At 36.5% G+C, this 14,460-nt stretch overlaps 1 protein-coding gene across 2 annotated transcripts; it reads left to right on the top strand.

The window, feature by feature from the left end:
• The first annotated feature begins 1,137 nt into the window (after positions 1-1,137).
• Positions 1,138-14,229, top strand: LOC137635759 (myb/SANT-like DNA-binding domain-containing protein 3). 2 transcript variants are annotated; one of them, XM_068368211.1, is made up of 3 exons: positions 1,138-1,505; positions 10,995-11,143; positions 13,493-14,228. In XM_068368211.1, exons 1-3 carry the CDS (start codon positions 1,138-1,140, stop codon positions 13,924-13,926), a joined length of 951 nt encoding a protein of 316 aa, XP_068224312.1. In that variant the 3' UTR covers positions 13,927-14,228. The 2 variants fall into 2 exon arrangements, with proteins under 2 accessions (XP_068224312.1, XP_068224313.1); XM_068368212.1 differs by lacking the exon at positions 1,138-1,505 and adding an exon at positions 7,875-8,211 and having other exon boundaries at positions 13,493-14,229.
• The last annotated feature ends 231 nt before the right edge of the window (positions 14,230-14,460 follow it).

Here is a 14,460-nt window from a genome sequence, read left to right as displayed (position 1 = left end):
TTATGAGAAACTGATAGACCTAAGTCTATCAGTTGGGTTATAATTAGCCGGTTTTTAATTTAGCATTGGGTCCCGCCAGAGTGGTAAAGTGCCTCTGGGTCTATCAGTTTCTCGTAAACAATTGTAATTCAATAAACTGTTACATTTTGGTTGACTATAAATTAAACAAACATCTACTTACACATGTCGTTAGAAATGTCAACTACTGTAGGAAAACACTTATAGTAAGTTTAAGTAATTCACAAATCATTAAACACTAGATGTAGAGATTGGAACTTCTTGAACCTAGAACAGAGTGGACCTTGGACTGTGTTTACATTGTAAACTTGAATTTTCGACTCTGACTGCTGTATTCTTTAACCACCATCCAGCTCGTTAACGAGGGCTTAATTACTTCGACTGGAATGATTTTGTTCTAATGACAGGCAATTAACAGTCTAATTCCTTAACAAGTATATTTAAATCAATGGTAAGAACATTCAGTTAGAAGGCAAAAAAAAATGTGATGCTACTAATATTCTAGTAAAGTCTACAGTGTACCGCAAAAAGTATGCTGTAGGCATTAATAACTCACACACGTTTATTTAAGAAAGTGTGCTTGTAACAAATAGACATGTAATAACTTGGGCTTATAGCATCCCGCTGTTCCAACTAGGGTTGTAGCTTAGCTAATAATAATAATAATAATAATAATAATAATAATAATAATAATAATAATAATAATAATAATAATAATGTCTTACTATAAATCGTAAATGGTTTTGGTTGAATTTGAAAAGACTGTATTCGAATACACACAACACACACACACACACACACATATATATATATATATATATATATAGACGAATTGGCAAACTTCTTAATAAATTTGTGGTCTAGAATGTAACAGTACATTGTGACATATTTTGCTAAAAATTAACATAAAACTGTTACTATTACTTATTGTTTACTGTTATTGTATTTCACTGTTATTATATTTCACTGTTATATTATGATTTTTTAATTATTGACTTATCAGAGTACACACAAATAAAGATCCAAAAAACCGAGAACTCTTTGAATCCCCGGTACGAAATCGCCTCCCGCGCCGTACATCTGGCACCTGGCCGGTTTGTTTGTAAACAATAGAGAAACATGGCCGGACCCCCGGACCCGAATGGCATCTCGAGAGACGAGAAGACCCTCTTAGTTTTGAACGCCGGGCCTGGCCGTAAGATGTTCACTGAGGAGGACAAGACAATCCTCGGGATCGCCACAACTCCCGCTAGGAGGATTTTCACTGAGGAGGAGAGACAGCTTTTAATTCACCTACTGAAGGATTACCCCCTGCTGGAGAGTAAGTCTTCGGATACGGCCACCCTACAGAAGAAGTGGCGGTTTTGGGTGGAGCTGACGAACCGCTTCAATGCCGCTCATATGAATACGAAGCGGACGCCAGAGCAGTTGAGGAAGTGTTGGAAGAATATGAAGAGTAAAGCCAGGAAGAATTATTTGGAAGCAGGGTATGTATCCAAGCAGGTGTCAGGTTAGGTTAGCAGCCTCCTTATACTACGTACTTAGGTTGAGTGTATGTATGATGACAACCATGCCCCCGTAACTCGCTTATTTTCAAACCTAACACTATCAGTTATAACCTCTCTCTCTCTCTCTCTCTCTCTCTCTCTCTCTCAGGAGGGGCTAATACCATTAGTGCATCTCCCGCAATGCACTGTATGGTTTATTCAAGTATCATTTAACTACCAGTTTTTTAGCTTTCTGCGTGACCTCCCGGCTAGTACAGTGGTAACGTGTTTACCTAGCATTTGCACGGCAGTTGATCGATCCCTGCCCGGGAACCTGAGTTTAAGCTTTTTACTGGGGAGGCCATTGTTGTCGTTGGGCTTGTCGGGTGACGTTGTAGTGAACATCTATTCTGATGTAACTAGAACTGAAACCAAACACCTTTAACATTTACATCCATTTCTGCATTCTTTTTAACTCACTTCATAATGCTACTATGAGGCCCCCCCCCCCCACATCATTGCACTTGGGAGCTGAATGGCCTCCCAAACCTCAACACTGTATAATATGGCCTGAATTCAGTAAGTCGGTGTCATTCCAATTCATAACGTAACTTATGCTTGGGAGCTGTGTTGTGCCTAACCCAACTTGGGTATTTTGTAACTTAGTCATATACTGTATACCAATGTTTCCAAATTGAATTATGAAGTAAAAAAAGAGTTACATTTTCATCTTCAACCAAATGAAAAGCATAGTTATATAGTACTGTACATCATTATTGGTTTACACTGGATATTTTTGAAATCCTAGTTATGATTACTTTATAGTCGGAAATGATAAAATATATGATTAATAATTACAAGTTAGTACAGTATGATTTTAGACTAGCAAACCAAGTGTCTTTAGGTGAAAAGAGAACAAACTAGTAAGAACCAATAAAATTATTTTGTTCATTGTTGTTGGTACTTCAGTAGATATGTAATTTAGCTAAAGCAATTATATAAATGAGATGATATCAGGTATGACACTGCCAGTTGTGTCATTTTTTAGGGAATCACTGTTACGGTATATTTATAAATCAGCATCTGAGGTAAAAAGAGATTAGTTCATCAAATGTTTAACTGGGCTCCACAAGGCACTAGAAAAGTTGGAAGACCCAGGCCTACATGGCTGAGGACAATGAAGCGTGAAGTAGAGATGATGAATGGAGAAGTATTGAATTAAAAGCTCAAGATAGAGAAAACTGGCCGAAATCTAACTGAGGTCCTTTGCGTCAATAGGTATAGGAGATGATGATGAATATATGATGATTTCTGTTAAACAATTATTTCCAAAAGATGTTCTTGGTCTGCTAATTTTAAAAATATTACAGCTCACACTAACCAGTCTTGTGCATTGATCTTGCTAATTTAACTTTTTTCAACATCCCTTTCTTACTATGGAGTTTTGTCCCTAGAAACTTCTTATCTCGTGGACTCTGATTCACTGACTAATCTACTGAAAACTTGCAAAATAACACTGGAACCTGAAGATTTGCTTAGGCTTTTACTTCAATTAGTACACAATTGCCCTAATTTTAAGTTCCTAACCTATCTTTAATACCATGTTTGCTTAGAACCCCACAGGTAACCCCTTCTCTGTCCTGGGGTCGAGGGATAAATCATCTGAAAACATGCATGATAGAATTTGAGCACATGAATTAACTTTGGCTAACAACCTCATTAACACAAAGCCACCTTAACTAATATCTCCTACCCTAACCATAACTCTCTAAAACGTGGGAACATACCAATGCTTCTTTATCCTATTAAAACACGGCCATAAATGGAAAGGATTGCCGTTACAATTTGAACAGTCACAGTTAATATAGAGCGTGCATTCAGTATCATAACCAGTGGATAAGTTACTGAAATCAAGTTAAAGTAATTATTCCTGTATAATTCAGATTAAATTATTGATCACACATGGTTAAACCATTGACTTCAAAAAGTTTTTGTGTTCTCAAAGCAATGAACTCTCACTGAGATAGACTTCCATCCTTCCATGTTTGTGGTGTAAATTAAATGGTCTGATTGTAGGCCGAAAGCAAATCCCATAGATAAATAGAAGATATAATAAAAAAATGGGTTTTTCATTTGAAAGTTTCTAAAGTTCAATATAATTAACCTAGTCATTCAGTTTATAACCCATAACCACTATCATTTTTTTAATTAAATGATTTTGATACTGCTGGTGAGCTAGCATACGTATGTATGAAGAATTCTTACGTCTATATTTACATAATGATATACTTTAATAAAAGGAATTAATATGCATTTTATTTTGAAATAATTTTTAATTTATTATGCAATAGGATCTTATCTTTAAATCTTATTAAAAGTCTTCATCTAGGGGAGTTACTGTGCATTGCACTGAGAGTATCTTTAATTTATTTGTATTGGTTAAAAAAATTTACTTAGGGCCCGCCTATGGTATATTTGTCCATGGAGTTTAATTAAAATTAAAAGCAGCGACTTATACCCCTGGAAATCGAAGAGCCAGAGAGCACGCGTTTGAAGAACTATAAAAAATAGCAATCTTTTATCAAATACATTAAACCTGAAGGTTTCATTGATTATACTCAATTTTTTAATGAGGCTCATTTTCACTGACTCGCAGCGGTGCCCTTTTAGCTCGGAAAAGTTTCCTGCTATCTGATGGGTTAGAATGATCTCGTCCAACCAATGAGCGATCAGGAAACTTTTCCAAGCTGAAAGGGCACCCCCGCGAGTCGGTGCAAATCTGCCTCACTAAAAGGAATTGACTATAGATAATTGTTAGGTCAAGTCCCCAATGACGTCAGCTTGCATGGTGTAATCCACCCATGGAAATATATCAAAACAATCACAGAATTTAATGGTGCATTGATGTTTAAATGTATCAAAACAATCACAGAATTTAATGGTGCATTGATGTTTAAATGTATCAAAACAATCACAGAATTTAATGGTGCATTAATGTTAAGTATCCAAGGATGCATAGAGGGAATTATGTACTGTTTGTCCCAGTTGGTGTTTTTAAATTTTCCTAATTAGCCGTCCAACTTTTTTAATGACATTGTTCCAGTTTTCATTTGTTGTTTAAGAAAATTTCTTTTGGTAAACCCTTAAATAAAACTAGAAATACAATGCTGCATTCTCTAATAATGATATATGTCAATATCAAGATCATTAAAGAGTTGGAGGTTACAAAGTTTACTCTAGGTTGTCACACAGATAAAGTCAATTCATGAACATTTATGCTCCATATATTTCCTGACTTATAATTCATTTTGTGAGAGAATTCCTAATGCCGTAAATTTAATACCTTTTGTTGTTCAAAGTCCCCTCTGATGGTCCAGCACTTTGCTGCAGTAGGGGGGCTTGAGTGTCTCAATAATGGGCTGGGCAATGGCGGTGGGGTAGTTTATCCACCCTGGCAGGCTCAACCATACCGCTAAGGCCAGTTCTGAGAGACCAGACCAAGACTGGACCCCTATAGGCCTTCTCCTTTATTTCAGATAGGCAAAGGCTAGGAGAAGGAAAACTCCAAAATCAAACCAAACCAAAGAAGACCCCAACGGCGGAGCTTCCCAGCGCCGGCGGAAGAGGGCAATGCCTGTCGGGCAGGCAACAAGGCGGGCCTTGACATAACAAGAACCCGGCAGCCCGATGCAACCAACGTTGGAGAAGCCGCCTGTCTCATATGTCATGAGCCGCGGTGAAAACGATGTGGGCCAAGTGTGTGTGCGTGGCCGTTGCAAAGCCACGACCACCCAAAACAATATACCCAGCTACTGGCATTCTGTCGTTTCCTCCACCCTTCTTCTGATAGGAGGCTGATGGCTAACGACAGAACTCAATACTCGGACACGAGTGGGCGCCGATGACGATTGTCCAAAGTACTCTTTCATTTGATTGTCATGACATGTTTCACATGACAATTGGTATTCTAATATTTCATTACTTTATATGAATAAGGGTTTATCCATGGTAGGCAATTTATAAATTCACCCATGCACTAAGAGTTACTTGGATAATTAATGGGCAAAATTAATGAATAGTACAATAATCGGTTTAGAGGAAGTGTATTTGGTTTCATTATAGATAAGTGCAATCTCGACCTCGTGCATAAACTCGAAGTTAATACTTCTCCTATCTCTATCTCGTTACAGTATAACAATTACATTAGAATACTGCTCTTGATTATTTTCTTTTTACCCTATTTCCCACTGTAAAGCTAATGTGCAGTTATGATACCAGCGAAAAATTTGTGTGCCAAATACAAACACACGTTGAAAGTAAATATAGGAAGAATAGCATTTCTCTGTGAAGGGAAGACTAAAGCACTAAAATATAAAATAAAAGCATAAATCAAATTAAAGTACCGGTATCTCAAAGAAGTTCCGTACATCGCTATGTCAAACCTTCCCTGGTTACAGCTTTTATCAATAGGTTTCTGTTGCAAATGTAATAACAAAGACTATCCTTGCATTACCCGTTCTGAAGACCATGTACATATATGAAGAAGAAGCATAAGGGAATGTTGGAAAATTTTGTACAGCATAGATTAGTTCATCAAACTTTCAACTGGGCTCCACAAGGCACTAGAAGAGATGGGAGACCCAGACCTACTTGGCTGAGGACCATGAAGCATGAAGTAGGAATATAAATGGAGAAGAGTTGATTTAAAAGCTCAAGACAGAGATGACTGGTGAAATCTAACGAGGCCCTTTGCATCAATAGGCTTATGAGGAGATGATGATGATATGGACAGTACTTTATACATTAGTAGGGAAACTGAAAAATGAAAATCTGGTAGAGGGTTAACTAATAATTGTGTACGTCAGAATCATACATTGTATTGAATTTGTGATTTCAGAGTTACCTGGTGGGACCACTGTCTTGTATACCAGCGAGTCAAGATGTTGGGTTCATAAAACTCGCAAGATTTTATGATAGTGGCTTCACCAGGTGACTACTAACCCTCTTAACCCCCAAAGGACGTACTGGTACGTTTCATAAAACCCATCCCTTTACCCCAATGGACGTACCGGTACGTCCTTGCAAAAAAATGCTATACAAATTTTTTTTTCATATTTTTTATAATTTTATGAGAAAATTCAGGCATTTTTCAAGAGAATGAGACCAACCTGACCTCTCTATGACAAAAATTAAGGCAGTTAGATCAATTTAAAAAAAATATACTGCAAAATGTGCTTGAATAAAAAATAACCCCTTGGGGGTTAAGGGTTGGAAATTTCCAAAGAGCCTGGGGGTTAAAGGGTTAAGATGTGAGTTAGAAATGTATAGATGCATACATACACAAGAAGAAATGCAGCTATTTCGAGTCCGCTGCAGGAGAAAGACCTCAGACATGTGTTTATTCAGGTGGGTTTGCCAACTGCAGATTGGTGATGGCGGGAGATTTTTATCTGATTGCTCATAGCAATCCAACCTAGTATGGGTGGCCCAGAAAAGTACAGCTTTGCTTATCATGGTGATTCACAGACTTTTTTACCATCTCAAAAAGGGTTGAATTTATATACCATCTCTCTCTCTCTCTCTCTCTCTCTCTCTCTCTCTCTCTCTCTCTCTCTCTCTCTCTCTCTCTCTCTCTATCTATATATATATATATATATATATATATATATATATATATATATATATATATATATATATGTATATTTATATATATATATATATGTATATATAAATTTATATATATATATGTATATATATATATATATATATATATATATATATATATATATATATATATATATATATATATATTATATGTATACTACTATACAATACAATAAGTCCTACACATATAGCAAATTCATACAGATCAATAATGTCCTTTAAACAAACTTATAAAATACACCAACCTTCACGTTCTCGTTGTGTTTTCGTGAAATCAGCTGTTTTTGACTCGATAAATAGTATGTCATAAATATACGTAAAGCATGTAATTAATTTTTACGCATTTTTATTTAGTTCTCTTTTGTATACAAATCTAATTCATATATTGAAATATGTTATTGATTAATAAGAAAAATTACTTTAAGAAACTTAAGTAATTCCATTCTCTCGTTTCTAGGTAATGATGCTTTTAAAAGAATATTATAGTATTATGCTAGGTTAATAACTAGTGTAATTATAGATAAATATATAATTCTAAATTGTTATTCTATTAGATAACAATTATGAAGCCCCATTTGTAGATATTAGTAATAAAAATAACAGCGTAAACTGCCAATTGCGTAAATTAAATATACAGAGAACGCAACCATGTGATCGTCAACACCCTCTTTCTTAGGAAGTGAACGAGCCCAAACAATAACAACACCGAGCGGCCGAGAGCTCTCTCCAGAAAAAAAATTAAAAAGACCGATTTTTAAACTTCTAAAACCGTATAAATTTATAACTTTCCCTTTCGGAAGAGAACAATGAAACCCAAATTCCAGAGGAGAAATTTCACGGAAGAGGAGAAAGTTTTGTTATTTGTTCTGGCCGAAAAGGACAAAGAGATTATTGAAAAGAGAGGTATTGGAGGACCGGCCGTTCGGGAGAAGAGAAAAGTTTGGGATAAAATAGCTCTTATTTTCAATGCCCAGAAACATATTGTGAAGATTCAGAGGTCGGCCAAAGATTTGAGGAAGTGCTGGTTTAATCAGAGATACAGGTAATAATGATTTCATGTTCTATAAATAAGGGTTTAAATACGATAGGCAATTTATAACTCTACCGATGTGATGCTCAGTGGGGATGGTTCATGGTGAAATTAAGACAATGTGTTTGTTTTCATTATAGATTAGGACAATGCCTCTAATATTGTTTAGGGTAGTTTGTAGCGATACGGCTAAGCGCCCTAATTTGCTTACTATCACTCCGACTGTTATCTTGTATAGAATAAAAACGTTTGGAAATGGTCTACGGATCTTAAATATGTTGTGTAAGGGGGGGTGCAGCCCCCCTGGGTAAGGACACGGCTTTTAGCATAGGTTAGGTGGGTTTTTTAAGTTAGCTTCTCCCGTCGTACTCGTAGGTAAGGAAACTGTTGTGTAAGGGGGGGGGGCAAAGCCCCCTGGGTAAGGATACGGCTTTTAGCATAGGTTAGGTTGGTTTTTTAAGTTAGCTTCTCCCGCCAAAATCATTTTTAGAACGACGGCCACAGTTCAGAATATTCCCGTTTGCTACGGGATCTGGCCGTCACCCTACAAACGCTCCGCCTCTATTATTGTTTATTTCCTTTACTCATTGGGCTATTTTGTTGTTGGAGCCCTTAGGCTTATAGCATCTTGCTTTCCCAACTAGGAATTTGGGGTGTATGAATGATATGGCTCTATCCCATAACGCCCTTATTTTCAACCATATCGCTAAGAATATGGGAGTCTAAGGGGGGGGGGGGAAGCAGGGGGTGTGTTAGCCCTTTGTTAGGTTAGCAGGTAAGAACACATCTTGTAGGTTAGGTTAGATGGGGAAACTTAGGATAAGTTGTGCTCTAAGCATGTAGGAGGGCCTGTCCGTCATTATACAAATGCTCTAGGATTTTAGCTTAACTAATATAATTATAATAATTAAACAGATCTTTGCAAAATCTTAGCACGTACCACAGTTAGTTCAGAAAAAACTGATAGATGGCTCTTTTGTCGTAAGTTAATTGTTTGAACAGAATAAAGGGCCCGTTTTATATACTAAACATCCTGGTTCTTTGTTTTCAATATTAGAATATGCAATATACGTATAGCTAGTATTTTATTTATCATGTTAATAATGAAAGGTTATGGTAGAAATGTGTTTGATATACTGTAATGTATTTAGCATCCTGCTCTTCCAACTAGAGTTGTAGACTAACTCATAATAATAATAATAATTAATAAGAATAAGAATAATAAAGGGAAATGGATGCCAAGTCCATGTTCGAACATAGACTGGACCACAAAGCTATTAGAACTTGCCCCTTTGTTAAATATGTATTCACCCCTTAGTTAAGTTTGTATATCAATGGTTTTATTCAATCAGTTATATATTTTCAAGAAATATGATATAAATGTATTTTATTTAGTTTTTGTTCTTTTTTATCATACATTGAGCAAGATTATATTGGGACATATCTGTTCAAACGCACATAACGAAACATACAGCATGCTTGTTATAAAAAACTGTATAGCCTTGCCCTTGCCTTAGGAATTTTACTACCAGTGTGTTTCATATAGTTTTCCCATATTTGATTTATTTTTCATTTTTATTTTGAAATTCTGTTTGAAGTAAAGTTGTTGGCATTAGAATGTTCTCCAGTATTCTGCTATAAATTTTATAGTTATCATAAGGCACGCCCGCTGCATGAGATCAGTTCTGATATTTTGGTAAATTTCATAAGATCTGTGTACACATTTGCAATACTGTGGTCAGTATCCCATTCATTTGGGTTAGCATCCTTCCCTTCATTAATTTTTTCTCTGTGACTATGTATTTTTGAATGTGTGAATCTTTAATACAGTAATTATTATCTTTTAAACAGTGTCGTTTTTTATGAAGGCATCAAGATCTTCCTTTAGGTCCTAGAACAGCCCATGTGACCCAAATCCATACATTCCTTTATTTATTAATTCCTAGAACTGCCCATACATTCCTTTATTCATTCGTTCCTTATTGACTTGAGTACCTTAGGAATTGTCTCAGTCTCTATTAACCATGTAATTAATCCTGTCTGGCATTGGTCTTTATATAATTTTGAGTTCACTTGCTGAAGGGTACACTTTAGCATTCTTACATTCCTGACTTCTTTTACCTTTTAACAAATGAACATACTCTACAGTAATGCATTGAGTTTTGTTATATTAATATTATAGATAGTGCATTTAAGTTACCTGTATTTGATATACAGTTTATATTTATTCCACTTTCTAAGTGGGGATACGTTAATGTGGTGAAAAGGTTTTTGTATCGCCATGATCGGCAAAGCTATACAGTACTAGTCAGGACCATCCATACTAGGTTGGTTAGTTGTGAGTGATCAGACAAAAGCCTCCCACCCTTACCAATCTGCAATTGGCCAGCATTGTGATGAGTTGACATGTCTTAGGTCTTTGTCCTGCAGTGGACTAGAAATAGCTGCATTTTGTTGTATATATTTATTCATGCCTGCATCTATATTGCTTTCCTTTATCGTATACATATTGATATTTTATTCTTCAGAAGATTTCTGTGCAAAATCACAGCCTGTCTTTTGTGAGAAAGAAATAAAGCTGGCTTGAATTTATCGCTGTTAATTACTAATCGTAGGAAAAAGACATCTGTCACTTTTTTTTAATGAACTTTTTGCCTGACCTAAATGTTATAAAACATTCCAATCCAATAGTTTTGTTCTAGGATGAAGATTAATACAGTACAAGAAAAATGTTTAAGAATTTGAACAGCAAATTATCAAAAGACCCAGAATTTTCAAATATCTGTATTTTTCAGAGACCAGCTAAACTCTCACGCGACTTATCTCGAAAACCACGCGTCTCCGACGTTGGTGAACGTCGAGGTGGATCCGGCGTTGATCGACCCGTCCCCTGAGCCTGTGCAAGATGCCTGGGAGGGTGACCATACCGCTAAAAATGGGAACGGTAAGGTGTTCATTGTGGATACTGGATTAGCTACTGTACAGTGTGTTGTCTGGTTTACGTATGAATCTGTAATGATATCTGACTTAGAAGTACATACATACATATACCAAAGCGGCTAGAGTGGATATGAATGTGTTGAGGTGGTTTGGCCATGTTGAGAGAATGGAAAATGGCTGTCTGCTAAAGAAGGTGATGAATGCAAGAGTTGATGGGAGAAGTACAAGAGGAAGGCCAAGGTTTGGGTGGATGGATGGAGTGAAGAAAGCTCTAGGTGATAGGAGGATAGATGTGAGAGAGGCAAGAGAGCGTGCTAGAAATAGGAATGAATGGCGAGCGATTGTGACGCAGTTCCGGTAGGCCCTGCTGCTTCCTACGATGCCTTAGATGACCGCGAAGGTAGCAGCCGTAGGGGATTCAGCATTATGAAGCTTCATCTGTGGTGGATAATGTGGGAGGGTGGGCTGTGGCACCCTAGCAGTACCGGCTGAACTCGGCTGAGTCCCTGGTTAGGCTGGAGGAACGTAGAGAGTAGAGGTCCCCTTTTTGTTTTGTCTTCATTGGGGGAAGTGCCTGACTTAGAAGTGCCATAGGATAAAGGAGAGTCAAGTACAGTATTCTTAGTGATGAAATATCTAATTTTATCATTCACTTTGTTGGGATTACTTGTTACTACTAGTTCATGCCAGAATACGTTTATCAATCACAAAATTTTGAGGTCTTTAAGCCGTGTAATCAGTGATACTGTAGTTTGATAAACCATGACACTCCGTAAACCCTGTAATTGTTGTATAATCTTTATTAAATTTAAACTTTTTGTTAATATGATGCATTGGAAATGCAAAACAATACAATAGTATACATGATCTATGCATTGTAGAAAATTCTTAGTAGTCTTACTTGTAAGACTTAGTAATTTTAGAAAGTGTCAAAGATATCATGATAATAAAATAATGACACATTTTCTCCAAGACAAGAATAATTTTCTCAGTAGTATATTGTATATATCAGATCATTTATTTATGCTTGCAAAATAACCTCTATTTTGGTATGCAGTTGATTCTGTATTAAATAAACAAGTAACATTCACATTCTTGTGGCAACTCATCCCAACGACATCTCTCCCTCATCTGCATAATTTTCTTAGAATCATAAACTAAATCCCTTCCTTTTATAGAAAAAAAAAATAGGTTACTGAATTGATATAAAAATTTCTCATACCTTTATGATAGTTTTAACAACTTGTTTTTGTAAAGGTGCAATTTTCAAATGCCGGTGATCTTCTTAAGAGCACTGTTCTCACTCTCTTTTTAGACTCGTCCAAGTTTATTATCAGGATAATATTGTCATCTCAAAGTGTTAGTGTTTACATTATTTTACGTTGCTAATTCCTATGATATTTACGTGCAATTTTGTTTCCCTTGGTATTGCAATATTCAAGACTTCACAAATGTTCCCTAGGTATTGCAATATTCAAGATTTCACAGACATTTCCGTAGGCTTTGCAATATTCAAGACTTTACACATGTTCCCTAGGCTTTTCAATATTTGAGACTTCACAGATGTGTCCCCAGGCTTTGCAATATTCAAGACTTTACACATGTTCCCTAGGCTTTTCAATATTTGAGACTTCACAGATGTGTCCCCAGGCTTTGCAATATTCAAGACTTTACACATGTTCCCTAGGCTTTTCATTGTTTGAGACTTCACAGATGTGTCCCCAGGCTTTGCAATATTCAAGACTTCACAAATGTTCCCTAGGCTTTTCAATATTTCAGACTTCACAGATGTGTCCCTAGGCATTGCAATATTTAAGACTTTACACACGTTCCCTAGGCTTTGTAATGTTTAAGACTCCACAGATGTGTCCCCAGGCTTTGCAATATTCAAGACCACACATGTTCCCTAGGCTTTTCAGTATTTGAGACTTCACAGATGTGTCCCTAGTCATTGCAATATTCAAGACTTTACACATGTTCCCTATGCTTTTCAATGTTCAAGACTTCACAAATGTTCCCTAGTCATTGAAATATTCAAGACTTTACACATGTTCCCTAGGTTTTCAATGTTTGAGACTTCACAGATGTGTCCCTAAGCTTTGCAATTATCAAGACTTTACACATGTTCCCTAGGCTTTTCAATGTTCAAGACTTCACAGTTGTGTCCCTAAGCTTTGCAATTTTCAAGACTTTACACATGTTCCCTAGGCTTTTCAATGTTCAAGACTTCACAGTTGTGTCCCTAAGCTTTGCAATGATCAAGACTTCACAGAGCATATTTTGGTAGCTGATAATATACATCGCACTTAAAGACTCACTAAAATACATCATAGTTTAATTCTTGATTCCACAGATAAAGTGCAAATTCAGATAAGCAAGCCGGAAGCAGTAACGGTAAAATCACCACCCAATCAACAGCCTTCAAAACCTCAATCTTCTGCTGCTGCTTCTCGCGTCCCTCCGGAGAATAACGCCGCATCCGTGAAATTGGAAACGGCTGCTTCGAGTGATTCCGTGTGGCCCGTCTCTTTACGGCCCTACCAAAAACGTAAATTAGACTCTATTCTTGAGCAGGACCAAAAGTTGATAAATAGTCAGCTAACTTTATCTAAAATAGAGGAAGAGAAGAATCTGTTGCAGCTGAAGATTCTAAACGGACAGTTAAAAAACGTACAAAAGGAAGCCGACTTACTAGATAAGAAAATTCTATTGACCGATAGAAAGATTCAGTACTGGGACAGGTTGTTGAAAAATGGTAGCGGACATCACGTCTTTCCGAACGTGTAAATAACGTGTGATATAGATGTTTAATGTTGACCGTTTTTTCATGCTCTCATTTTGAGCGATTTGAAAATGTTTAAAATTGAAGAATGTTGAAGTTGTATATGTACTTTTTGATATCTGAAGCGTACAGTATTTTGTCTTTCATAACGTTTATATACGAATGGTAATGTAGTTGTATGTGGCTTTCCCCCCGAATCATTTCTGGTTTTATGATTTTCGTTCCGGGGGTTAGAACCCTGTGATACCTGACGGTAATTCTCTTGTAATATCACTCGCAGAAATATTATACAGTGGGGAAACTGCAAGGAACTTCCATCAGGAAGACATGGCTCGAGCCCTTAAATAGATTTTTCCTACGTCAGAATCCGTTTTTAAGTCGGATAGTTTTTTTTTATAGTTCGTTAAAGGTGTGAGATGCCATAACAAGCGACTTCTACCTTCATAAGTTTATATAAGTACGGCATGAACCGCTCAAGTCCTTGATACGTATAGTCGTTTATTCTCCTGTTCGTATCCCTTTGTGTAAAGCAATCAAAG

This window comes from Palaemon carinicauda, unplaced genomic scaffold (genome assembly GCF_036898095.1).
Source record: "Palaemon carinicauda isolate YSFRI2023 unplaced genomic scaffold, ASM3689809v2 scaffold1680, whole genome shotgun sequence".
Classification (NCBI taxonomy): domain Eukaryota; kingdom Metazoa; phylum Arthropoda; class Malacostraca; order Decapoda; family Palaemonidae; genus Palaemon; species Palaemon carinicauda.
This window is presented reverse-complemented; position numbering and strand designations above follow the sequence as displayed.